Here is a 24,917-nt window from a genome sequence, read left to right as displayed (position 1 = left end):
AGCTCAAGTTTAGCATTGTCGGTAAGTCGTTCTTTCTCAGACGATTAGACTTGACGACTACTCCAACAGACTTCGAAATCTTGCACCATCTTCGTCTCCTTTTCACCTCGACAGACATCATCAAATCCTCTATGAACCACCCTCGTTTTTTTGGATTTCCAAAATATAAACATTCGCTTTTATTCGGATTGATCTTCTTGGTGATCATCCTTACTGTCTTCACTCCTTTCGCTTTGTAGGATTTATGGAATCTTCGAAAAAGCAGAAAACCCATAAAACAAGACACGACGGGAATACATGATACAAACAGTTCACTCTTTTCCCGACTTTATCTCGGATATATTGAGCGTATTAGGACGAAATGAAGCTTGCAAAGATCCTGCTCGCGCGGGTTCTCTTCGCGAACCTGTTGCGACTAGTTGTCGGCACGGACAATAGCACAATCCCTAAGCCACCCGCCGGACCGCCAGGTAAATTCATCCTCGAGTCCCGTTCTGGTAATTTGGGCTGAGGCTAACCATTTTCGAGGCTGTGCTTCTCGATGTATGGTCGATAGCATGTTCGTGTTTCAGTGCCTCGATACCAAATGCCTCTGCAACGAAAAAGACTACCAGAAGGTCTGCTTCCATCTTTGATAAAAGATAAACATCTCGAAATAGCTGACTCTTCTATGTAGTCCCTCTTTCAGTGCCTGTATTCGCAATGCGACTCGAATAACTATGGTCCGGCTCTCAGTCATGCTATTTCGCTTTGTATGAACCTCGGCGCCGAGATTTACATGGTGGCCCCTGGCACGGTCAACAGTGAGCTGCTGCGATCTCGGGAAGAAGACTACCTCGCCGGTCGCGAAGTCTCAAATCTTCCGGGTATGCAATTGCGACAAGCAAGTCTCATCGGCTCCGGGGAGTCCGGGGAGGCCACAACCATCACGACTATGGTCACAGCTATCGTAACGGTGCCCTATTCTCCTATCACCGCCTCTCCAACACCTACCGCATTCCTCGAGACGACTTCAGCTGAATTTACCACCACCTCAGTCAGTCGGCCGTGGGTGATCCCCGTATCGCGAGGCCTTCGGGCGGAGCCATCGTATTTCGGATTAGTAGTATGGGTATGTGTGGTTCTCTTAACGGATTATTGGGTGAACGGTTATTGGGGTTAGACGAGCATCATGCTTGACTTTTTATGATGTGGATATGGAAGACTCACTATTATTGAATGAGGATGGATGTTAATGGGTTAATGATCATTAATCATGCTGGCAATTGTCTATACTATTAGCATAACACGATCGATTCAACTATCCCTTAATTTATTAGTATCACAAGGAATGAGCCTCGTATTACTAGGAATCTTATTTTGCGTGGATGTGATAACAATTTGGTATGGAAAAGTCTATCGATTTCTAGGGTATCATATGTGACCGTCTTCACGTGTGCATCCTCTCGGAGAGGGGGCTAACCTTTTATCTACAACCTGCCCCAACGCCTTACATCCATTCTCAGTAGAACAGCAATTGTAAGCCTTTTTCAGGATCGGCGTACCGCTCCTTGAACTCGTGACGCGCTAGCCAGCGAGCCAGCGGCAGCATAGTCTCTTTCATGTCCATGACGCCGCGCTTCTTCTGGTCGATATGCGAGGCGTCGACGACTAGACGCTCGAGTTTGTCTAGTTTTAGGGCAGCTGGTTGGTTGTTAGAGCTAAAGAGGGAATAAGGAGAGGGACGGAAAGGGACTCACATTTGTCAACCAAGTCAGACAACCGGGTGGGCGTGCCTACCGCAATCCCCGTGCGGTGCTTCTCGAGGAATTGCACGCTTTCCTCGAGTTTGATATGTTTGGCGAACTAGCGCAGTTGTTAGTTGACTTGGTCCAGAACCATATTCGACGCGAGAGATTGAGAATCACATACCAGTTTTGCGATGGCGTTATTTTTCGTCTGGTACTTCCGGACATATCTATAACTTGTTAATATCGATGCTGAAAGGGGGGTTAGGAGACTAAGCCGTACCTAACAAGGTCCGCGGCTCTTAAGCCGGCGCCGGTGACGATGAGGGTATGAGGCGAACCGTTCTGCTTCGGCGCTTCACCAAGGCTTTTTGGGTCTGCGAATTTCTCTAGGAAATTGGGAAGATTCTCTAAAGTCCGTATTTCTTGGAAGGACGTCGTGTCTGTGATATAGTTTGCTGGGTTGTTTCTTAGTCCACATGTCTAAGATTGACCGAGCGATGAGAACATACGTGATATGTCTAGTTGGCTCAGCTCAACAGGCTTTAGATCGTTCCCAAATCTCCTGATCTTCTTGGCTAGGTGGTCGGCAAGTAATAGGTTGTCGACTAAGGCGATCTTCTTGTTCACGCCGGCTTCTAGGTCTAGATATTCCTCATCCTCCTCATAAGCAGTTAGTTTTCTCCGTTTTCGAGATCCGTTCTCATCATCTTGGCGGCGTTTCTTGGATTTGGCTTTGAAGGCCGAGGGTCTCTTCTTTACCACTTTTTCTTCGGACATTATTGTAATTTTGATTCAATTCTATGACCGGGAATTGTAATTATAGAGTGATATCAGGTTTAGGAATACAGTTTTGAGATGAAAAAATGATTGATGTAAGTTGAGGTTCAGGATGAAAATTCAGTTAAGCATTGACGATCTAGCTTATATGCAAATATCTATTTAGCCATTATTAGTGTGGTCAATATGGGTATATGCAATTATTAGGTAATAAAACCCCTCCACGCCGCAAGTCGCCGGTACGATGAAAATTGCCCCGCGTCACACGTTCAAAGTTGACCGGAAGAGTCACAACTTCTAATTCTTGTCACCTATTTATCGTACGTTGCGCATCGCTCCGACGGCATAAATAGGGGAAGAATACCCTCCATTTGAGTCCAAAATACCTCAATTCCTTTCCAAAACTACTCACACGACCACACCATGTCTGAAGCTCCCGTTGATCCAGCTCAAGCTTCGGGCGCTGTCCCGCCGGCTGATGGAGAATCTCCCGCCCAGTCCAAGAAGGGCGCGAAGAAGGCCGAGGCCAAGGCTAAGAAAGAAGCCGAGAAGGCACGCAAAGCTGCTGAAAGGGAAGCTGCTGCCGCCGCCCAGAAGGCTGCTTCTGGCGGAAACGAAGATCTTGCTAAGGATAACTACGGCGACATTCACCATACCATAAAAGTCGCTGCCGAAAAAGTACAACTAAAGCACCTAGGCGAGGAACATGTTGGGAAAACAGTGAAGGTGCGAGCCTGGATTCAAAATGCCCGTATGCAAGGTGCCAAGATGGCGTTCGTCGAGTTGCGAGAAGAGCGAAACTGGACTATCCAGGGCGTGGTCTCTGCCAGCGCCGAGGGAGAGCCGGTTAGCAAACAGATGGTTAAATGGGTTGGTGCTTTGCGACTGGAGAGTTTCGTTCTCGTCGAAGCCACCGTCCAGAAACCTCTAGAGCCCGTCAAGAGCTGCCGCGTTAGCGACTACGAACTTCACCCAACCAAGGTCTATCTGATTGCCCCTGGCCCTGAAGTTCTTCCTCTAGGCCTCAATGCCTCGAACCGTGCTATCGCCAGTTTCGACGATGAGGACCCTCAAGCACCCGCAGCAGCACCCGCTGAGGGCGTCGAGAACCTCTCTATTACCGACTCAGCTGCCGCGCCCTCGGCAAGCTTGTCCACGCATCTTAATAACCCGGCTATGCACAAGCGGGCACCCGTACAGCAGGCGATCGCCGATGTCCGGATGACAGTACGGAAACTCTTTAGCGAATATCTCGAGTCGAAAGACTTCGTCCAGTTTGAACCTCCCTGTCTGATCGGAGCCGCTTCTGAAGGTGGCGCAAACGTCTTCTCTCTACCTTACTTCGACAAACAGGCATTCTTGGCACAATCTCCTCAATTTTACAAACAGTTCGAGATTGCTGGTGGCCGGAAGCGCGTCTACTGTATCGGACCCGTATTCAGAGCGGAGAACAGCAACACACCAAGACACATGACCGAGGTAAGCTATTATCATCATCATCCTAACCCGTCTATATAGAATACTAACAATATTTCGCAGTTCACCGGTCTCGATCTAGAAATGGAAATCGAGGACCACTACCACGAGGTCCTGCACATGATCGAAGGAGTCATGCTGTACATCTTCCGCGGTCTACAAGAGCGCTGCAAAGACCAAATCGACCTTATCCGCGCCATCTACCCCTCCGACGAATTCTTGCTCCCCGAGCCCGGCAAGGAGGTCCGCCTCACCTTCGCCGAAGGCCAAAAACTACTGCGGGAGGAAGGGCCCGAGGAGTTCCGCAACGTCTCGGACGACGAGGACATGAGCACGCCCCAAGAGAAGGCGCTCGGCGCCCTCGTGCGCAAGAAGTTCGGCACGGACTTTTATGTCCTGGACAAGTTCCCCGAGAGTGCTCGCCCCTTTTACACCATTGAGGACCCGGAGAACCCGAAGGTGACTAACGCCTACGACTTCTTCATGCGCGGCCAGGAGATTCTATCCGGCGGTCAGCGTATCCACCTGCCCGACTTACTGGAAGCGCGCTTGCGCAAGAAGGGCATCGACCCCAAGAGCCAAGGTATCAAGGATTACGTCGACGTGTTCAGATCCGCGGGCGTGCCGCCGCACGGCGGAGGCGGTATCGGTTTGGACCGTGTGGTTGCGTGGTACTTGAATCTGCCCAGCGTGCATCTTGCTAGTTATTACCCCCGTACGCCGAAGAGGTTGACGCCTTAGAGAGTTGATAGAGGTAATAGAGATAGTAGCATTTTTTTCTTTTCAAGAAGTAAAAAAAGAAAGAGGAGGCAAAGCCGTTTTTACGGAGCCCACGTCTGGCTTCGAGAGAACGGGAGGAAAGGGGAAATGGGATAAGATGGGGATCAAATGTCGTACGTACGATAGAGATATAGATGATGCTCGATAAGAGATGAAGAATAAAAGAAAGTTCTAGTATTGGCTGACGATTTCACGTCTTGTGATGAGATATGAAGGATAGCTGAATATGAATTGGAAAGTCGCTGGTACGACACTATTAGAAGGATATAAGTATTGCTCGCATTGGCACCGATCATGACTTATATAGATAATCCCAAGTCTATCACGTCGTGAATCTACGGAAATAATAGACATACGTCAATAGAAACTTGTATTCGATACCCATCTACGAGCCAAAGTCAACTGCTCGGCTCTAAAATGGCACTTCTCCCCTAGGAAATAGTATACAGTTCGACCTCCTTATCCCTATTCATTTCTTTCCTTCTACTTATTTATCATAACCCCTTTTCTCTCATCAGGTAGGCCTCCCCCTTTTTGTCGTTTTGATCGTATAATTCTTTCGTCAATTTTACGACTTCCACCGGGCATCGATCTGCTTCCTGCGGACCTATAAACAAATATTAGCACATTCTCATTCCCCTCTCCTTCCTTTCTCTCTCTCTCACCCAAGAAGGACAAAAAAGGGGCAGAACTAAAAAGGAAAACTCACCAAACCCCTCAACCCCCCAACCCCCACAACAAGCGCAACCACCGTGCCCAAAAGCGCCACCTTATTAAACCCCTTCCCCAACACATCGAACGCCAGACTCGGCGCGACCCTCGTGCCGAACACATCCACCCCGTACGCGAAGACAAGACACGTGCTCTCGAGCGCGGCAGGCGTAGTAATAATCTGCCTCACGCCGAGCACCTCCCTCTGGTGCGTGAGCTGCATCTGCGGGTTAAGCTCGATAGCAGGAACGTACCGCGACAGGCCCTCCTCCATCTCGGCGGGCGTCGGGTCGCGGCCGACGGGGCGGCGGGGCTCGAGCGCGAGCCGCGGCACGCCGACGATGGCGCGGGAATCCGGCATGTACGCCAGCAGCTGTCTGCTCGTGATGCCCTGGCGCGTCTGCGTGACGGCGAGCGCGGTGATGGGGCCCGAGAGGATGTACGTCTTGGATGTGACCGACGGCAGGTACGGGCCCGTCGGCGTGTCGACCGGGTCCAGGGACGAGAAGTTAGCCGCGTCGCCGAGGGGCCCGCGGTCGTTGGCCGAGTCGGACTCGTAGAGGTCGGACACGACGACTTGGTAGCCCTTCAGTTGCTGGGACTGCGCTTCGCGGAGCTTGTACTGGCCGAAGAAGGAGCAGAGGAACCAGTTCTCGGCTACGGCGCAGGTTATGTCTTTAGTTGGGTCGACTCCTTCGTAGGTTGATGACGTTAAGACTTGTCCGGATACCGTATCGAGTAGGTAGACTGTGAGCGAAGTTGCCTGCTCGTCGATCGCGGCAACTACTATGGTGTTGGGATTCAAGTACTTGTACTTAACGGTACGGTCCCCTAGCACTCGGCCGATCGACGCAATCGGATCGTGCTTAGAACGGCTCGCCACCTCGACGATTTTTTGTCCGGCAGGGGGTGTGAAAATCCAAGTTGGGACTTCGGCAGCCAGCTCGCCCTTTGACTCAAACTTTACACCTTTGAGTCCGCCATCACTCGTCCTTGTAATAACAGTCTGCTTAGGGGCGAATTGACTCTGTACTTCGGCAATGTTCCCGCCTTCACCGATAGGTAACAGCCAAGGTCCAGCGTCGCTGTCCACTAGAACGGCGCTTTCGACCGGTGGAAATAGGCCAACGGGCATTGACTCGATGGTCTTACCGGTATCCGACTTGACAATGATGAATTCGCCCTGAGCGCCGCGGACGGTAACAATTCCTTTTGCATCATCAGCGTAGATGGCCTTGACATCCCAAGGCTTGCTCCCGGGGGTTTCGTTGGCCGACTTGGACCAGACAATTCTTCCGTGGTTGCCAGCGTCAAGACCGTACAACTTGCCACGTTTCGTCGCTAGAACAACAAGCTTGTTGAATCCAAAGCTGTCCCGTGAAAGCGTACCGCTAGACGCTGAAGTTTCTGAGCCAACAATGCTAGCGAAAAGTCGTTGGGGAATAGCCTGTAAGTATGCCGGCAAATACTCGAGTTCGTCGATATGACGAGTCAACCGGTGCACGAAAGCAGACCAGGGATCAGTGTGAGCTTCAGCTTCCAGTGTCTTCGCCAAATCTTCCGACTCGGGGATCTCCGCCCACGTAGCCGCAACGGCGCCACTGAGACCTTCGGGTCTAGTCCAAGAGACATCCCCATTGACGATCTGTGTCCAGTCATCGGCATCCGTGACGATAGCCGATCTTACGGCATATGTATCCTCCGCTTTCTTGACGACCTCAGAAACGCCGTGTACAGCAATCAGCTCCTCAGCCCCCGATTTCAGAAGCCAGCGGCCTAGGATACCGTGAGAAACAGACGAAGTGAGAATGACTTCGTCGGCAGTCACCCGAGTAAAGTAGACATTGGAAGCAGATGAACTAGTAGAAAAAGCGCTTCCTCCCTCGAGCAGTGGCAGGTCGTAAGCCTTGGTAATAGCATTGCTCTTGAGATCAACGTGGAACACATCCGCCTTGCTTCCCTTCTTAGTTCGGCTGTGTACGAGGAAATGCGGCGAGGATCGAGTGGTATGCGGGGCGTGAACCTCCACGCTCGCCGTGTCAGGTACGAGGGGGAACTCCTGCGCGTTCTTAGAGCCGAGGACGTTGACCTTGAGCTTCGTCAGGTTATTGTCCGTCCAAGCGACGACCGGAGCGGCGGAGTTGGCGCCGACGAATTGCACGTCCTCCGGCTTCTGCACCTCGCCTTTCGTGCCGATGACGATCTCGTCGAGCTTCTTTCCGGTCAAGGTATCTAGGACGATGACCTTCAGGTTGTACGATAGGAATGATCCGTGGAGAGTAACGACGAACACCTTATCGATGTTGGTGCTGACCTGCAGAGGCACATTACTAGTAACCTCCCTAAACTCCCAGACCACACGTCCCTCAGTTCCATGTATTCTTCGTGTAACAGTCGTGCCATCCTCTTGATGTAGTGCCAGAACATCCTTGTGATCGTTCGCCGTCATCTCCATGATCTCCAAGTCCTTAACCTCTCCCTCGAAATCCAATGTCCAGACATTGCGTCCGCTAATAGCGTCCCACGCATGCACGGAGCTACCCAAGGCACTAGCCAGCCACGTCTCATCTTCCCCGGCTCTTAGATGGCCTCCCCCATCGGTAAGATTATTGCTTAACAGCTGCCGCCATACGACGGCGCCATTGCCCGGGTTGACGGCGCCGAGAACGCCTAGATCGCTGAGGGTGTACAGAAGGCTCGCCTTGTCTTGCGGTCTGGGTCGGTGGAAGAATGTGGTTTCGCGTTGTGGCACTCCGAGGAGCTCGTGGTGGTAGTCGATGTGGCCGGCCTCGTCTTTGAAGACGGCACGCACGGCTGCAGGCAGAGCTAGCAGCACCGCGATTGACAGCGTTTGTACCGGTATATGCATCTTGAATAGATGCGCTGAGGCTTCTCAACGCTATTAGATGCTAGGTTAACCGGGAATGTCGTGTTAAATGGTCTCGGACATCGCGGTTCGTCTGGTCGTCTAGCTAAGGTACCCGCTGTTTAGTTATAAGTTGTAAGTTGCGAGTTGTCAGTTGTCAGCTACCGAAGTATTGATGGGATTAGAGATCCACTATGATACAATGCTTACATAGGTATATGCATATACCGAGCATGTTGTGTCTTTAAGTTACGTAATTGATTATGCACTTAATAGCCATATGTACTAATTAACTAATATAGCAATTATTAGCGTCAAATGTCTGTCAGGGGTCAGTTCGCAGGATCACCACTCATAAGTCCCGATAGCACGGCCGTGTCATGTCCTGTATTCATCATGAAGTGCAGCTAAGTACAATTCAGATACCAATCTTGGCGTAACAGCAAGGACCTAAAGCATCAATTGGTATCTCTCTCAGCAAAACTCCCATCTGCACACTCCTCCTGAGATTACGGATACCATGAAAGCGAGAAAAGGAAATCTCTCATCTCAATATCCCCGCATAGATTCACAAACCTGCTAAACGAAAAAGCACGCGCGCATTTGTTGCAGATGCCCCCTCAGCCAGAGGACTACTGCAGTTTCCGATGTAATAGTAAATGATGAGTATGAGAGTTTTCAATGAACCCTATAGGGACAGCCTCTTAAGTTGAACCGCAATAAAGCCCAAGAAAGCCCATGCCATTATCACTACTACCCGTTCCGATCGTCGATATTCGTTATATCGAGTGGGAGCCAGTGATTTACGCCTTCTTGGGGCGGCCTCGAGTGCGTCCGCGCTTCGGAGCGGGAGCAGCCTCAACCTCTGCCTCTTCCTCTTTCTCAGCTTCCTCAGGCTCCTCAGGCTCCTCGGGTTCGACGACCTTAGCTTTGGCTTTGCGACTACCCTTCGCCTTAGGGGCTGGCTTCGGTGCAGGCTCCTCCTCTTCCTCGTCCTGCTCAACTGGGGCAGCCTTGGCTTTCGCCTTAGGAGCGCTCTTCGCCTTAGGCTTCGGCTTGGCCTTGGCCTTGGCCTTTGAAGAAACAACTTCCTCTTCTAGCTGTTCCTCGTTGTCGCTGCCGGACACGGCATCATCGGCAGGAGCCTCAGCCGCTTTCTTGCCTCCAGTCTTCTTAGCAGTAGTCTTAGCAGATGCCTTGGTAGATGCCTTAGTAGATGCCTTGGCTGGTGCTTTGGCAGGGGTCTTGACAGGGGCAGCCTCCTCCTCTAGCTCCTCTGGCTCTTCCTCATCCTCATCAGCAGCTTTCTTGGCCTTGCGACCGCCCTTAGCCTTCTTCTTGGCGGGCTTAACGTCTTCTTCTTCCTCATCATCATCGGCCTTCTTGCGACCACGCTTGGCGGTTTTCTTGGGAGCCTTAGGAGAATTCTCACCCTCTTCTTCGTCCTGCAAGATGTGAGTACTAAATAAAATCAAGAGTCCAAAATTTTACTGACCTCATCTGCACCCTTCTTTGATTTCTTAGCACGCCCACGAATAGCCTTCTGGCCAGGCTTGTTGAATTCGGGATCCTATTGGAAATCAGCTAGAGCTTCACGAGTTATACGAGGCTATGACCTACGCCCTTGAAATCCTCAGGGTCAATGTGACCTTGAGTGACGACGCGTCGAATCTTCTCCTGTATGTCAGGATGATCGCTACGGGCGACATGTTAGTAGAAACAACGTATACGTCGTAACCTAGTAGGACCTACTCCAATTCATCGTAACCATCGATCATATCCCACTGGTAACCGCCCTTGCCGTCACTAATGGCCTCCTGCAGATGACTGATAGATAAGCCAGAGACGCAACCCCTGTGTATTAGTTAGTAAAGCAACTCTAAGTTTTGTTGAAGGTGAGATCGTACCAGTGTCGCCATTTGTATGAGCCATGGTCCTGCACCTCAACCCAATTACCGAAGCGAAGATCACCTTTTTGAATCTTCGCTTGCTCATATTTACATACGGTATCTTGGCAACCAGCACGGGCGCTGGTGGCGAGTTCTGAAAAATTTGGTTAGTCATTGCCGTCTAGGAGGTTGGATAGAAAATGCGTGCGACAGCGGCGATGATGAAAGTTGCACTGTAGGATGTGACATGTCATGTTTGAGAAGGCGGGAAGAGAACAAGACCGAGAGTAGAGACCTACCGATTCGATAAGACATGATGGCTACGAGATTATTTGGAAAGTAGATGCGCGAAGCTTTGTGAGATTACTTATGGAAGTCGAGATGATAATTAAGTGAAGAAAGGGGACAAAGAATTGCGCAGTGAGATGATGGTTCTTTTTTTGTGCAGCGCAATGGGATGAATACGGTAATGGTTAGTTGAGAAATGATTCAATCGAAGTTGCTTGGGAAATTATGACAAACTGCCCAAACGAACTTGACGAAGTATCTCTCTAGAAAGTTTTATTGATGATCCAGATGTCAAGTTACAATCTGAATTGAGATAAAAAAAAGAGAGTGCGAGGGAGGTGGAATGTTTAGGTGTCGAGAAAAAGACGGAAGAAGAGGGTTGTGAGTTGGTTGTTAAGGTGACGAGGTGAAATAATTGGAGAAGAACTCGAGGGGTTGAACATTGAAACGCGTGCGAGCGCGTAGACGGACACTCCTGCTAACGCTACCTACATCTACTGTAACATTACAGGTAGGAAATATTTTAGGGGGTAATCGCAGCGCGTAGTGGAGGTTGTAGGTGCCTAATAGAGCCACAGCGAACTCATTTAAGTCGCTAAAGCAACTGGTCACCCAGCGTAATTGCACTGGAAGTTGGAAAGTACAACTGCGCCATTCGCACACCCCTGAATTCTGCCTAGGAAAATGATCGTCCACCTGAAAGAAATCTTCGATTTTCATGTATATCAATATTTTATTCTTGTTCATCTGATCTTCCTTGTATACTATAAACACATATCCCACCTTCGGATGGATAGGTGCATGCGTTTTCGAATCTGTGCTTTAAGAGAATAGGTAGGTACCAAGATGGGAAGTCGTTAGAACATGTGTTCGAGGCAAAGATGCAGGTATAAACTACATATCTACTCGAACACCCCAAAACAAGTAGCCACATGAATAACCCATTTACGATGACTCCCTTGCACCGGTCCGACCCCTCAAAAGAAAGGACACCATCCGATATACATAGCCGTCAAATTCTTCGGGTTGACCGCCTGCTTGATCAGTTCTTCTACTTGCCCTTCGACTCCTAGTGGTATGCTTTCGTCTGGTAGTAAACCCCGTACTTTCCTCTTAATACTATCCACAACGCTCTGTGGATTAAGTCTGACGACTTCATTCTTCCTGCGTTTGTCTCGCTGAAGGTCTAGTGTCGGGTCGTAGATGAATGCTTCCAGAATCGTCATCAGCGTCTCTTCCTGTTGTCTTAAAATGCTCAGAGTTAGCTCTGAACATTGTCTAAATGGTCCTTCATATCCGTAGATACCCATCGCCGCTACCATGTTGTGAGTTAACCGAAATGGCACTCGTTCCGGTTGCGCGAATGTCAGGCCCTTATCAAAGAGGCAGTTGAAATCGACGTGGAACACGCCGCCGTTGCCTTCTTCGAGAAGCACGTTCTCGCCGTGGCGGTCACCAAGTCCTAAGATCGTGCCAACCATCGACATAACTGCACACGACCTCGTGTATCTAAGTCGGGCTGCAAACCAAGCCGAAGGATTCGGGAACTGCGCGATGAACCAATTAGGTAGCACCGGCGGGAACATCCCTAGTATCCTCTCTGAGAAGATTGCGATATTCTTGTCCCCCAAAGAAGCATCTTTCATCATCTGCGCGAGATGTTGATAATTAGGCACAATCCCACGAGATCGGTAAATATTGAGCAGAATATCTCGAAGCGTTTTGAGTCCATCAACCCACTCGATGATACCGCACTCCTCGTTCAGCGGCGTGACGGCATAAGTTTTAATGTAAAGCTGCCTCCTACTGGACTCGGCATCTCGCTTTAGTGACCGATTAATCATGCCATTAAACTCCATAAGACGTTGATCTGTACGGAGGTCGTCCTTTGGTTTGATCAGGAGGCCGTAGTTCACCCCGTTAGACCCGCGAGCCGTAAGTTTTCGAGGCTTGGCTAGAGAGCCCAGCACTAAAACTTCATCCAAAAATGACTGGATGAGAATAACATCTCGAGAAAACGCTTTGTGCTTCTTGAGGTTGTCCGTGAGAGTGGGAAGCGTGGCTGTAAGACAAATCTCGATTGGGACGACGAGGGGACATGGCGTGCACTTGTGGTTGAAGTTCAGATCCCGGGTGATGCTTGCAACCGTCGTCCTATTGCTCTGGAAATCTCCGTTATTGCAAGCGAGAAGGAGCTGCTCCGCCAACTTCTCGCCCATGCGCAGCAGAGTCTTCAACTCCAACGAGCCACTTTCTACCTTCTTACTCCTATCCCTGATTTTCTGCATCATCCGTTGGCCGCGCGCCCTCCGTTCCGAATTAGTTTGTCGGGAGGTCGTGACGGCAAATAAACTCCATAGAGCTTGTCTCGGATGGGCTTCAACAACTCTCAATATTATCTCCTCCAGTAGCATGAAAACCTCCATGTTCGGATGGGCAATGCGAGCTACAAGTTGAGGCAGGGCGGTATAGAAAATGTACGCAGGCAACCTGAAAATGGATTTGTTGAGGTACTTATGAAGCGACGTAAGTTGTATCTTACGACGGTGATGAAGTTCTTTGGAAAGCGAGATTTTCCCTTCTGGTGCTTTGTCGACCTGGGCACCAAGCTCGAGCCAGAGAGTCAGGATCCGGGGAAGGGTCTGGTAGAGGTACTTGACCCCATAGTTTAACGATCTCATGTAGTTTTCGATAACGAGCTTGGCTGTCTCCCCTGTCAAATATTCGTCGCTCTGGTCATCCGGCTTTAACGTCCTTTCGGATTCAAGCACCTTCTTATAATGTCGGCCAAGATAGTAGTGGCCCTTTTCCCACGTGCCATAGTTCTTAGGGACGCTTCGATAATGCTCTCGCAGCGCGGTAGCGTGCGTCTGGCCTGCACTATCAAGCCATTTTGCGAGAAGCAATTGAGCGCGCGCGGTCAACATATTCTGCTGCGATTCAAGATTTCTCTCAGATGATTCGTGTTCGGTGAAGCTTTGGCTTGTGAATGCTCTACTGTCGATAGCACTTTTGAGGGTCTGTATAGCCTTTCTGTTGTGCCCTTCTTTCCATAATAACCGGGCGTTTTCGATGGTTGCCGAGTCGTCACCAAGCTGAGATGCATGGAGTACCGCATTGAAGGATTGGTGCATGGAATTGGTCTTTCTTGCGAGTCGAGCACTAGATAGCCAAAGGGCTGATATATCTAGATCACCGAATCTTGGTCTAATTGGGTTAGCTTTTGACGACTTGAGGTGAGATTCAACGACTTACCGCATCAACTCCATGGCTGCTCTCCGTATGCTCAATACGAACTGTTTATCGTTGACATAGGATCCAAGAACTTCAAGGCGTCTGTTGAGTGTTTTCAGAACCTCCTGTGGGTGTTGGTTGCCGTCGTTGTTAATACCAGCAATCAGTTCTAGATCGGTTAGTACGTGACATTTTAACATCGGCTCGTGACAAGCCTGCAATGACGACGTGGTTGAAAAATTCATGGAGGCGTTGACTCTGTCTCTCAAAATTCTCATCTCATCGACGAAGGCTTTGGTCCACCCCTTCCTCAAGTAAAGAAGAGCTTGAGCGATTGACACATTAAAGTTTTCTGTGCGGTCTCCTTGATACTTCGTGATGAATTTCTCCATTGTACGCCATCTTCCTGTCGCCCAAGACGCTTCTACAGCATAGGGAACTATCCGATTAATCGTCGCGACAGCAGTATGCTTCTCAATACCTTCAACATAATTTAAGAGAACGTCTGCAATAGTGTTAGCGTTTTAGATGAACAGGCAGACAAATAGATACGAACCATGCTGTCCCGATTCCTTGAGACAGGTCAATAGATCGATCTGAACTTCGACGTTATCGGGATCCTCAGCTAGCTTAATCTCGTACCAAGTCTGAGCTGCTGCCCATCGCCCGGCTTTTCGATGACTCAGAACCTGTTGGTTGACGTCAAGCACATGTAAGTGCGCAGATATGCCCTCAAGTCCATCCGGTTCATCGATTTGAGTATATATATCTTGGAGTCTTTGAAGTAGCCGGTCTCTCTCTCCCGCACCTCTCTTCTCTTCATCTACTTGACGGATATGCCGTTCAAGGTGGAATAGGGCTCGCGCATAAGCCTTACAATCTACAGCTCGTTGTGAAATTAGTTCTGCAGGGATTGAGTCAAGTAGACCTTGCACCATTTCCATCGCTGAGACATCCCGAGGACCAAGGTTGCCTCCAGCCCTCTTTAGTTGCAGCCAGCGCATAGCGTAGTCAATGAAGCGAAACACGGCCTGTCATAGTTAGTACCAAGTCTGCGAAAAGTGTACAGCTGTACTTTACCTCACAATACAACTTCTGGTTTTCTCTCTCTTCGTAACTTGCATTATCTGGGACCTCGTGTCGAAGCACATTGAGCAGTTCATTAAGCACATTCGACCGCTGTTCTTCTGTAGTATCTTCGCCAACTACAATGTGAAGGGTGACGTATGGAAAAAGGAATTCCGCTGTCGACAGATCCTTGATCCGAATAACTCGGCATAGAGGCTCAAAGATCAGTTCGGCAAATGGGGCTTGTGGTTTACGCATAAGATCGAGAGTGAAGCTCCGCATCCAGTTGGCATACCTCGTCTTACCCGGTCTAAAGATCGGGTATTCCGTCTGCTGTGCTGCCATAGGTTGGACGACGTATCTCGAAGTCAGGAAAGGTATTAGCACCTCCCGAGCAGTCACAGACATCGATAACCATTTTCGATAAATAGGGGCTGCATCCCTTGTTCCTTCCATTTGCACTGCAACCTTGATGTCAGCTCTTTCGAGAAGCTCTTGCATGGCATACGAGAGGAAGCCTTGTAGCTTCGTATCAGTTGCAGAGAGAAATGACTTGACAAGCACCTCCTCTAATAGATAGATAACAAAATCAGTAGTCTCGCCTGAATGCTCGAAATTGCTCCTGACGACAATTTGTCTCTCGGCGCGAACCGATTCTACGCGGTTTGGATCTAGACAACCCACTAAACCCAGACATTGAGTACAAAGGTCGCTAATTTCGCCATGGATGCCGCTAAATCTGGACGAGCAATCGAGGAGTGAGCGAGTGAGGGTAGACACAACCGAATCAGGTTGTTCGCTTACGGCAGATGCCTGTAAGTACTCTTGCTGCCTCTGTAAGTAGGATGCAAGTTCTCTCAAAGCAAGCAGGACGACTCCGTCATTCTCGTGACTAACTCTTTCTGCCAGCAAAGAGAATGCTGTTCTGCTGTCAACGGGTTGCCGAAGCTTGCTAAGTTTCCCTTCAATGTCAGACAGATAATGAATATGACTGAAAGACGGTAATTTGCTTATAGTGGCTTCTAAGACCGCTCCCTCTTTATCCAATAGAGATTCAATCAAATCTTTGGACCGCTTCTGTGTTGCTTCGTCGAATGAAGACCAGTAATGGCTAATAAGGAAAAAAGTGGTTTCGATAAGAGCTTCGACATCCTCTAAGTAAAGGAGCATGGCAGCCCAACATGAAAAAGCTGCAGAGCGAAGGTCGTCGTATAACATCGCTGCTTGAAGACAAGCAGAGATCTGTTGTAAAGTTAGTATGCATCAAACGCAAAACCAAGCTGTTGAGCTTACCTGTGGACGAGCAATACGAATATAATGCTTCCCTGTTCTAATCATCTCTTCCATCGCTTTGATATGGCGTTTGCGCTCTTGCGTTGGGGTCCGATTCGATACGTCGTTAATGACTTGGGTTAGCCCAGCCATTAGAGCTAGAGCATACCTCTGGAGGAAGGGGCCTGATGCGTGAACCTTTTTGGATTTCAATTCCCCGCTCCCTGCTAACATCATGCTTGCCACTTTATTCAACACGCTGCGAATCTGCCAAAGGAAAAATCAGTTCCCCATCAAGGAAGAGGTTTGTTGCATCGTTTACTCACGTGAACCTTGCGATCTTCATCAGCATCGCCTGCTGCTTTTAAAAGCTCCAAGGTAGTCCCGATCGGCTCTATCCGTAATAGCTCGACAAGGCCACCTGATCCATTAAGATGAGGGGAGATGTGGTTCAGCAAATCCAGACAATATTGTTGAATATCAGGGGCCTCCTGGGTGAGCAAAAGAGCCAATATTGGACCTAGATTAGCCTCGTCGAGACATGGTCGCCATGTTTCTTCTTCGTTTCTAGCTTCGGCGATTTTTTGAATTACGTCTCGCTTCTTCGTGAGTACAAGCCAGGGCAAGGCATACTTTTGTACATAGAGCAACAGGTCCGCAATGCTCATGTCTAACAACTCTGCTAACAGTCGGGTGAGTTTCGGCCGAGAAGTAAGATCCTTAGTTGCCGAAAACGCAAGGAATCTCCAAAATGGCTCAAAGAACTGCCGTGTAGTCATGCCTCGAGAGCGAGCAAGTTTCACTATCTACTTGGTGTAAGCATCCTAACGAAAAGTAGGAACGGTAACGAGTAGATATTCGTACCTCAGCAAACGCAGCCGCAGACGTAATTATGCTCTCGGAACCAAGATACTCAACAAGCTTCACGAGCACGAGATTCAACTGATCGTCAAATATTACACTAATATGGAATGTTAGCACGTGCTTGCCCATGATCTTGAGCCTCTACGCTTACCTTCCGACTTGAGACCAAGCAAGGATACAAGTCTCCGTAAGCTGAGGCGAGGCTTGCTCGGAAAGCGAGCGCAGTATATTGAGAACATTCGCTCGGTTTTTTTGCACGATCGGTGAAGTGGCACCCGATTGATTCGGTTCAGATAGGAACACTGCGACAGTTCGACTAAAAATGTGTCAGATATAAATTACAAGTGTACTCTCGACGATGACTTACCCAGCAGCAATGCGGAGCTCTCTGACAGAACTCTGAAGTGACTTCAAGCACCACTGCGCAGCCACGGAAACCTCTATGTCTAGAAATTCAGGATCGGTGCAGTGTTTTGCAATACGTCTAATAGCAGTCATCGCAGATACGCGTGGCTTTCGCGATTCAAGAAATCCAGGTAATTGAACTAGGGAGGCAAATATTTCTTGAACCGCTCGCTTTGCCGCAAGATCCAGGCAGAGTAGTGCTTGAGTTGAGGTCTGAGAAGCTTGGCAATGCCGACAGTCGAGCCGCATGGGCCTATCATCCTTCTTACCATGCACCAGAAGAGTATCATCTGCGGCGCAGCAAACATACCCAAGAAGGCTAATAATCCGACATATTCCAGATTCGGGCAATTGTTGAAATCGATTTCTGTCGTTGTGAGAAACTGTATGAATCCAATGCCAGATAGTTGATTCACTTACTCTAATGCGGCTTTCAAATCAATAAGATTCGTGTCAGGCTCTGTTCCTAGGAGGCGATGAAGTTGTGTGGTTACTTTGCGCAGCGATGACAGTTCAGCCGACACCTTCCTACGCTTTGATTGTCGTTCTACATCCGTAGCATCGCCAGATCCTATATCTAGCCCATCGACTTGCTGGCGAAGGCCTTCATCAGAAAATTTGTCGGCCTGTATTTCGACACCTAATGATGTAGGCACAGGATCAGTGACGACCTTCCGGAGAAGCTGTACACATCTCTAATCTTGCGTTAGCAGTCTCTCTCTGGTGCGGGGGCAGTACTTACCCAAAAATCAGTATCAACGATATTAGCTTCACTGCCTATAATCGGCTTCTCTAACGCTGGGATCAGTTGTGACGTGACGAGCCGCGATATTGGTTTTGAGTGCATGCAAGCCTTAGCCACCTTCGCAAGCGACAGACAGAGTACTTTGTGGTCCTTATTCCCATGTCCGTCGGCTATGAGACATCCTAAAGATTGACTGGACATCTCCATACAGAGAAGGACAAGTAATGTTGACACTTTCTGCTCTATGCAGGTGTCAATGCTGGTTATAGCTTCAAATGCGTCAAGGAACTGCACGCTGTTCTGCAGAAATAGAGATATGACACTGGGCAACGAGTACTGCCATTGAACCTGTGTTTCATGAAGATGAAAGTAAGCATCAAAAAGCCACGGAATGTACTCCTGAAAAGAGGACACAATGTCAAATTCTGGGGAGTGGTGCAGCAAAGGTATTGTCATGATCGACAAGAGACCAGATGCATGCTGCAGAGCGTGCGATGCCAATGCTATATCGTATGTACACTGCTGTTGGACTGGCTTTAAATCATCACCGACAGTTGATGCGAGAAACCATGCTGGAGGTAGCTGTAATTGAATAGGAACATCTCTATTTGTCGACGGGGCCTTCAGTTGTTTAAAATGGTTTATTATAGCTTCATGATCCGTCAGCTGATATTTCCTCGCATACGGAATGACCAACTACACACATACCATTAAAGCTTGACTTGAAATATGCGAGGAATTGCGGCAAAAGCGACCACTGAGCGCCCGTACGGGAGGCTATCAGAAATATCTCGCGAAAGAATAACTCGATTTCGTCCCTCAGATCAGCACAATAGCCACTACCAAGCATTTTCAGAACTTTTGGAAATATCCACAGCCAGAGAGGTTCACTACCCCTAAAAAGGAACAAACCTTCTTCGGATTTGGCAGAGAGGACATCCGGAGTTTCTCTAATGGTAATCTTCAGAAAGTCGACAGCTCTTGATGCATCTGCGCGTAGCTGGACCCTGTCGGCAAAGGGGTCATCCCACCTTAAAGTTTCCAGAACGACTCGAGTATATACGTAAATCAGCATGTGGTTATGCTCCATTCGTTCCTTTGGCGTTTTCAACATATCGGGTTGATTCTTAACCTCTTCAATGATTCCGAAGAATCTCTTCAACTCTGCTGTCTCATCCGGCCGAGAGGAGCGCGTCGAAGGCGAAATGTTTTCTACTAATTGAGCCGCCAAAGTTGACGGAGGTGGACCATTGTTGTTACTATTCAGAGAACCATTGGCAGGGTTCTCACGACCGTTAGGCCCGGCTCTTCCATGAGATGTGGGAGCCATCGCGTCGCGATCATCGTCTAAGGTCAGTCTATTTCGGACGAAAGAGGAAACTTGAAGGCTTCGGATGAGAAGTTGAGAGCGCGTTTTACGCGAACTAAGTTGTCGCGAAGTCATGTGACGCCAATCTAATCAATTTACATCCAAACAGAAAACTAGCACGGACCAATCGGTAGCGCTCGGAACAATGTGGGCGTCAACGGCCAGACCCGGCAGTAAGGTACCCAAGTACAGCCAAGTATCCCTGTCTAAACGATTTACAACGGCGCATGCGTGATTGATGTCATGCGATATTCTTATAATTTACATCTCCAACATCCCCCTCGATTCTAATACCACCGTCAGTTATCAGCAGCAACCCCCCTTAAACTGTTAAAGCCGATACTCTGTTACCGAAATAGACTTCAGATACTCCAATTGACAGTTGTCCCAGCCTTTCGCAATGGGGGTATTTCCGACTAAGAAATTTCGAGGTGCTGCTGATACCAGCACATTCGCAGTAAGATATCGCGGATTGATGGCGAAACATCCGTTCTTGCTCTTTGGATTACCATTTATGTCTGTCATCGTAGCGGGTTCCTTCGTACTGACACCTGCTACGGCTATACGCTATGAAAAACACGACCGGCGAGTTAGGCAAATGACTCGGGAAGAGGAATTGGGCATCAGCAAACTCGGCCGGAGAGTTAATATGAAAGATGAATACTATGTTAGTATCCTATCTTAGAAGCACCGCATCTTGCACAACACATATTTGAATCATCGTACTAATGCAGGTGTATATACAGAGACTCGCTGCGAAAGATATCGACAACTGGGAGCAAAGGCGAGTCAAAAGGCTTCCGGGAGAACACGACGGCGTGCTATAAAAGAGCTTAATCCAGAAATTGGGGTGAATCTTCTTCCGACCACTCGAGCAAACTCTAGTTTACTCACTTCGTGAAGAGCTTGGTCTAAATCATCGGGCTCGGACACTTTATCAAGCTCATCCACTGGCACAACTGTGTCGATAACGGGAAGCCTTCTTTATTGGCCATTTCCCATGTATAAGAATGGGTATCTTGTTAGAGCTCCGGGGCACCGTCTCTTAGATCAGAGGTCGACGTATCAAAGAGCAGAGAGCGCGGAGTTCCGCGACTCGCTCGAACTCCTCGAGACATCGACGCCTAATGGGGATCTTCAAATGTATACTCAACCGTATCTAAGTCTTCAGTAAGGTGGTCTCCGCCTATGTAGTTTGACACCTAGATAGGCTGAATATGTACGTTGTCGAGGTTCGGCTACTCTGCTCCTCCTTTTCTTTCCGCCGCCAAGCTGATTTGGAGGGGTACGCATAAGCTGCTGACGATGGAGGTGTGATACAGGGTTAGGTACGTCGATGGTACGCAATATGTTCGGCATTGCTACCGAATCATCAACATAACATCAGATATGAAATGCATACTCGGCGGGGCATACGCCGGTCCTACCAAGCATTATGCTACAGCTGTCATTATGATAATTTTTAAGAGCGTTCTTGACGATAGGGATTGGTAGCATCCATTTCCTCGGAAATACGGTTATTGCTTTAAGCCTTAAGCTAGGGGAAATACCCATATGCTAAGGCATTCCAGGAAGACCGCATCCGTCTTCAAACCTGGCTAGGAGTATCCGCCTCAATTGGCTTGACTCGCACTTCACTACCATATGCAGTCCTTTTATTTATACGTAGTATTAAGGTTGTAGGATAGGATTTCGGCATCCAAATATGCAGATCAGACGCTTAGCCCTACGAAGCTTACGGGCCATATTAAGTTGGCGAGCAAACTCTCCGTTGGGTTCAACATCAACTGACTCAAAGCTTACAATCCCAATCTTAGATGCCCAGTCGCTTTCGACGCCTTAGGGATAATGAAATACCTAGATGAAGAATAAAATTAAAATCCAACCAGCCGAGAACTGCCAAGGTAATGAATGACACGGATCTACAGTACGATAAGGGTTGATATTAGACATTATCTGGTGTCTTTAGGTTAAGAAAGTGGTGAGTGCTCATTCTCCAGCAGGTGACATCAGCGCGAATTACTCAGCGATACTCCTGAAACTCGCCTTGGAATATTGACAACCAATGCTGCACCCGACGTAACATTACATCCTGCACTGCTATACAGTCATTTAAGAGGCCTCCCCGCAATTGATCATACTCAATCGGTTGTGAAATTAGCAGAGAAAAATCATCGAGAAAGAAATTAGTTGCAAGCGCAAAGGAAGCTGAAAATATCAGTTTAGCACAATACTAGGTATAGCCCTAGGAATAGTTCGGATGGGACAAGAAAAAGTTTCTTAAATAATTAAAACCGGTCGCCAACCTACAATGGACTTTGTGCCTTAAGAAACTTAAGCTGGGCTTGGTCATCCCCACATCATCCAACCAGCGTTGTAATCGCTGATCCGCTATGGAGGATCTGCAAGATCATCCAAACACATGGGATCATAGGTACGACACGGGAGATAGCTAAGCTCTGCGCACACCCTCGTCTCTTCACAATACGAAATACCATAAAGCTAAACGAGCGATAAAATTCGCCCGTATAAAAATTCTTGTATCCAAGAATCATAGTTGACAACCTGATCCAACCCGTCAGCCCGTAACACGAGAGAGTGTGAGTGAGAAAGATCCTCACAATCCGGTGTTTTCAACATTCCTCCCAGCCTTGGAAATTCCCACCCCTCCGTCTATCCCTCCCCACCAATCTACATGGTACCAAGGTTCAACCGGGCTTCTGAGACACAGGACCCAATGATTGGCGGTACCTATGACGGGACGCAATAGACATGCGGCCACATGCCGCTATTGATCAATGACGCATTCGTCCACACCATCCCAGGCTTAGCGTCCAGGGATCGTGATAGTCTCGTGCACCGCTTGTGTGGGCAATAAGCTTTTTCTCTATTCACTCTCATATAGCCAGTTTCCGCGGCTTGCCCGCATTTGCAAGTGCAACTAAAAATTCCAAGCTAGCGGGCTAGCTGCAAGGCACCAGTTCTCTTTACCAGCGGATCTTCAGGGACGATCCGGGAGGTTCGTGGACTGATATTAAAGTATTACATCCTCCTGCGTCCCCGAGCCGAATGGCACTCTCTATGGTATATTTATTAGGCTCATAGTTGGTCAACTTCCCGACCTTACCTAAGCCAAGCCTCGGTGCTTACCCGTAAGCTATAACTACAACACACACTAATACCGTTTATTCCTTTCCTTCTTACACTCATTCACACTTCGCAAGAACCCTGTATCACTATATATATCCTTCACGATGCGAAGTTTAAGCCGCTCGTCACTCTTTTCCAAGAAATCTAAAAGTAGCCTGAAGAGTGGAAAAGATAGCTTTGAGGAGCAGGCTGCTCAACACTCCCGAAAATGGAGTACCTCGAGCACCGCCTCACAGGCATCATCGACAGCCTCACACGATAGGCGTTATGATCCGCTTTCCTTACACCCACCTCTAAGTCTAAACACCTCACCACACATGATTCCAGAATTCGACGAGGTTAGGGACCGGGAGGAAGACGAGCGGGAGGAAGACGAGCGGGAGCACCGCTTCTTCGACCAAACTCAGCACGCTGAGGACCATCTACAGGACTCGGCCGAGTATTCACCCATCAAGAGCCGCAACTGTTACCTCAGACGGTCGTCAACAGCACGACCATACGTCTATGACCAGGACGGGCAATGGCCCCTGAAAGACTGGCAGGCGATCCCTCCCGGCCTAGCCGAGCTAGACTCTTCGGCTTCGTCGGCACGTAGCCAACCCACGAATCATCGTCGGCCTACCAACTGGATGAAGGAGAGCGACGCAATGCTGAAAAGGGGTGACTGGAAACGAAGAGGAATAGTCTTCCACCTCGACGAAGAAAACGTTCGGGAACAGGAGCAGCATTTCGAGCTACCTGAATGTTAGCCTTCACATTGCAGAACCAATTCCTCACTTCACTTCAACACTATGTTTTACTACTACTATTACTACACCTATCAGCACTAAGATTCATCACATGTGCTCGACATCAACGCGGAACTACGAATGGGCTTGACGACTAATTGGAGAGGAGGATTCCCTTGAACGATTACCAATCCACATTTTCTTGTATTTCATCATCACATTAGGGCTGCATATTCGGGGTGTAAATCGGTGCAAGGATAAAGATACCTTTTGATGTTTATATTTGCTTTTCAAACAACACCCATCACTGTATAATTAGCATACTCTAATTTGAATCAAAAGCTACCAACAAGCTTATCTTTCCAATATCGATCAATTGATCTTCGGTCTTCACCGTGACTATCATATTTCTTACGAATTTGTCCCAATCATGTCTCGAAATCCACCGCAGCTGAAATACCTCTACTGCTTACCTCCGTCTACGATAACTTTAGCGTCTGTAAGCCGTACGAAACAAGCTGCGATAGGTAGGTAGATTTCTGTCGATACCGGAGAAACTGCGCAACCGTGGCGGCTGACGTTTGCGTCACACGCCCCAGCACGCAGGTAGCTTGTCTCACCGGCCCACGCTGTCTCACGCATTCCCCCATCTTGGAGGGGGGTGATTCACCTGGAGCTCTTAGTTTTTAAAGTGCGTACATACATGCGTACATACATACCTAAGCTGCTAAGTAAAATACCTATCTACCTTACATACCTGCTCCGCGAACCGCAGGTCCACAACGCCCTGCGTCGTGAGACAACTCCCAGCCAAGACAACACAAGACAAGACGAGACCATTCGGACGTAACTCTGTTTTTTTTCCCTTTACTTTCCGTTCTCACTCACGCCCGGCCCCTGCCTTAAGTCCCCGGCGGCGCACACGACGGGTACCTGTCTCGCCAGCTTTCGGCTTTGCGAGGCTGCGACACGACTAACGGACGACGCTTCTCGATCTCGCGTGCCACGGACTCTAGCTCCGAACGCAGAAACACTTATGGATAGGTAGGTACCTTCTTTAGGTAGATAGGTAGGGCTTGAGCTTGTTTTAGTTTCTCTCGCTGCCCCCGAGCTTTTTAGGTAGGTAGGTACCTGGCGCTGATAACCCTATGCCCCCCCTTTTTTTCGATCGCGATTTCGAGCCCTCGGGTCAGACAAGCCACCGTCATCACACGCGACGCCACTTTTTTCCCTCTTACTTGCGCTATCAAGTCTTAACCCCTCCGTTCGAACATTGTGGGATCGAGATTTCGACGCAAGGAGAGCGGAGTGACTGGAAATATTCGTCCTTCAATGTTCGTGGCAGATGTTCGTCATGGAAGTTCATGTTGACTCACGATTGATTCATTTTTCTAACCAATATCACTGTCACTGTCACTATCACTGCAGTGTAGGCCAATGTAGGTCTCATAGCGTTCAATTATTCAGAGACCTTACTGCTAGTAGGAGAGGCCATGTGAGCAATCGTGGGAGTCTGGAAGTCTTAGATTTTACGATTGCTTACGTTTTAGCCAGGAACCGTTCAG

General features: G+C 48.8%; 8 protein-coding genes across 8 annotated transcripts; 4 read left to right on the top strand and 4 right to left on the bottom strand.

The window, feature by feature from the left end:
• Positions 1-361: 361 nt before the first annotated feature.
• F4807DRAFT_457318 (uncharacterized protein) lies at positions 362-1,162 on the top strand (the record flags this gene model as incomplete). Its single annotated transcript, XM_048001019.1, has 3 exons — positions 362-470; positions 529-617; positions 677-1,162. The coding sequence occupies 3 exons, from the start codon at positions 362-364 to the stop codon at positions 1,160-1,162; spliced, it is 684 nt and encodes a 227-aa protein (XP_047857041.1).
• A 172-nt stretch (positions 1,163-1,334) lies between these two features.
• Positions 1,335-2,607, bottom strand: F4807DRAFT_413351 (U3-containing 90S pre-ribosomal complex subunit-domain containing protein). The gene is made up of 5 exons (XM_047996865.1): positions 2,240-2,607; positions 2,011-2,185; positions 1,912-1,957; positions 1,740-1,845; positions 1,335-1,683 (listed from the first exon to the last, which is right to left on the bottom strand). The coding sequence occupies exons 1-5, from the start codon at positions 2,505-2,507 to the stop codon at positions 1,502-1,504; spliced, it is 777 nt and encodes a 258-aa protein (XP_047857040.1). The 5' UTR covers positions 2,508-2,607; the 3' UTR covers positions 1,335-1,501.
• Positions 2,608-2,776: 169 nt separating this feature from the next.
• On the top strand, positions 2,777-5,026 carry F4807DRAFT_413350 (aspartyl-tRNA synthetase). Its single transcript, XM_047996864.1, has 2 exons — positions 2,777-3,986; positions 4,047-5,026. The coding sequence occupies exons 1-2, from the start codon at positions 2,931-2,933 to the stop codon at positions 4,722-4,724; spliced, it is 1,734 nt and encodes a 577-aa protein (XP_047857039.1). The 5' UTR covers positions 2,777-2,930; the 3' UTR covers positions 4,725-5,026.
• Positions 5,027-8,486, bottom strand: F4807DRAFT_413348 (DUF1620-domain-containing protein). Its single transcript, XM_047996863.1, has 2 exons — positions 5,473-8,486; positions 5,027-5,370 (listed from the first exon to the last, which is right to left on the bottom strand). The coding sequence occupies exons 1-2, from the start codon at positions 8,341-8,343 to the stop codon at positions 5,332-5,334; spliced, it is 2,910 nt and encodes a 969-aa protein (XP_047857038.1). The 5' UTR covers positions 8,344-8,486; the 3' UTR covers positions 5,027-5,331.
• Positions 8,487-8,609: 123 nt separating this feature from the next.
• F4807DRAFT_413345 (putative ubiquitin-conjugating enzyme) lies at positions 8,610-10,995 on the bottom strand. The gene is made up of 6 exons (XM_047996862.1): positions 10,529-10,995; positions 10,248-10,383; positions 10,093-10,194; positions 9,961-10,036; positions 9,836-9,910; positions 8,610-9,785 (listed from the first exon to the last, which is right to left on the bottom strand). Exons 1-6 carry the CDS (start codon positions 10,542-10,544, stop codon positions 9,144-9,146), a joined length of 1,047 nt encoding a protein of 348 aa, XP_047857037.1. The 5' UTR covers positions 10,545-10,995; the 3' UTR covers positions 8,610-9,143.
• A 74-nt stretch (positions 10,996-11,069) lies between these two features.
• Positions 11,070-19,486, bottom strand: F4807DRAFT_413342 (phosphatidyl inositol 3-kinase). Its single transcript, XM_047996861.1, has 12 exons — positions 18,814-19,486; positions 18,103-18,755; positions 17,781-18,055; positions 17,323-17,727; positions 17,107-17,271; positions 16,956-17,052; positions 16,418-16,897; positions 16,113-16,358; positions 14,832-16,061; positions 14,308-14,782; positions 13,773-14,256; positions 11,070-13,724 (listed from the first exon to the last, which is right to left on the bottom strand). The coding sequence occupies exons 1-12, from the start codon at positions 19,433-19,435 to the stop codon at positions 11,495-11,497; spliced, it is 7,362 nt and encodes a 2,453-aa protein (XP_047857036.1). The 5' UTR covers positions 19,436-19,486; the 3' UTR covers positions 11,070-11,494.
• Positions 19,487-19,712: 226 nt separating this feature from the next.
• F4807DRAFT_339454 (cytochrome c oxidase assembly protein COX16-domain-containing protein) lies at positions 19,713-20,496 on the top strand. Its single transcript, XM_047995359.1, has 2 exons — positions 19,713-20,141; positions 20,221-20,496. Exons 1-2 carry the CDS (start codon positions 19,875-19,877, stop codon positions 20,299-20,301), a joined length of 348 nt encoding a protein of 115 aa, XP_047857035.1. The 5' UTR covers positions 19,713-19,874; the 3' UTR covers positions 20,302-20,496.
• Positions 20,497-22,728: 2,232 nt separating this feature from the next.
• On the top strand, positions 22,729-23,373 carry F4807DRAFT_457312 (uncharacterized protein; the record flags this gene model as incomplete). The annotated part of the gene is made up of 1 exon (XM_048001018.1): positions 22,729-23,373. One exon carries the CDS (start codon positions 22,729-22,731, stop codon positions 23,371-23,373), a length of 645 nt encoding a protein of 214 aa, XP_047857034.1.
• Positions 23,374-24,917: the final 1,544 nt, after the last annotated feature.

The sequence above is a fragment of the Annulohypoxylon truncatum genome (genome assembly GCF_022578515.1).
Source record: "Annulohypoxylon truncatum strain CBS 140777 unplaced genomic scaffold F4807scaffold_6, whole genome shotgun sequence".
Classification (NCBI taxonomy): domain Eukaryota; kingdom Fungi; phylum Ascomycota; class Sordariomycetes; order Xylariales; family Hypoxylaceae; genus Annulohypoxylon; species Annulohypoxylon truncatum.
Note: the sequence above shows the minus strand (reverse complement) of the source record. Positions and strands in the feature narration are given on the sequence as shown.

Coding starts and splice junctions, on each gene's coding strand:
- F4807DRAFT_413351 (XM_047996865.1), bottom strand. CDS start 2,507: ATGTCCGAAGAAAAAGTGGTAAAGAAGAGACCCTCGGCCTTCAAAGCC. Junction 1,846..1,911: donor ATAACGCCATCGCAAAACTG/GTATGTGATTCT, acceptor CAACTGCGCTAG/TTCGCCAAACATATCAAACT. Junction 1,684..1,739: donor GTCTGACTTGGTTGACAAAT/GTGAGTCCCTTT, acceptor ACAACCAACCAG/CTGCCCTAAAACTAGACAAA.
- F4807DRAFT_413350 (XM_047996864.1), top strand. CDS start 2,931: ATGTCTGAAGCTCCCGTTGATCCAGCTCAAGCTTCGGGCGCTGTCCCG. Junction 3,987..4,046: donor CACCAAGACACATGACCGAG/GTAAGCTATTAT, acceptor AATATTTCGCAG/TTCACCGGTCTCGATCTAGA.
- F4807DRAFT_413348 (XM_047996863.1), bottom strand. CDS start 8,343: ATGCATATACCGGTACAAACGCTGTCAATCGCGGTGCTGCTAGCTCTG. Junction 5,371..5,472: donor TTGGGGGGTTGAGGGGTTTG/GTGAGTTTTCCT, acceptor ATTTGTTTATAG/GTCCGCAGGAAGCAGATCGA.
- F4807DRAFT_413345 (XM_047996862.1), bottom strand. Junction 10,037..10,092: donor GATGGTTACGATGAATTGGA/GTAGGTCCTACT, acceptor TGTCGCCCGTAG/CGATCATCCTGACATACAGG. Junction 9,911..9,960: donor ACCCTGAGGATTTCAAGGGC/GTAGGTCATAGC, acceptor GATTTCCAATAG/GATCCCGAATTCAACAAGCC.
- F4807DRAFT_413342 (XM_047996861.1), bottom strand. CDS start 19,435: ATGGCTCCCACATCTCATGGAAGAGCCGGGCCTAACGGTCGTGAGAAC. Junction 17,728..17,780: donor GATTTGAAAGCCGCATTAGA/GTAAGTGAATCA, acceptor TCACAACGACAG/AAATCGATTTCAACAATTGC. Junction 17,053..17,106: donor GCTTGGTCTCAAGTCGGAAG/GTAAGCGTAGAG, acceptor ATTCCATATTAG/TGTAATATTTGACGATCAGT.
- F4807DRAFT_339454 (XM_047995359.1), top strand. CDS start 19,875: ATGGGGGTATTTCCGACTAAGAAATTTCGAGGTGCTGCTGATACCAGC. Junction 20,142..20,220: donor ATATGAAAGATGAATACTAT/GTTAGTATCCTA, acceptor GTGTATATACAG/AGACTCGCTGCGAAAGATAT.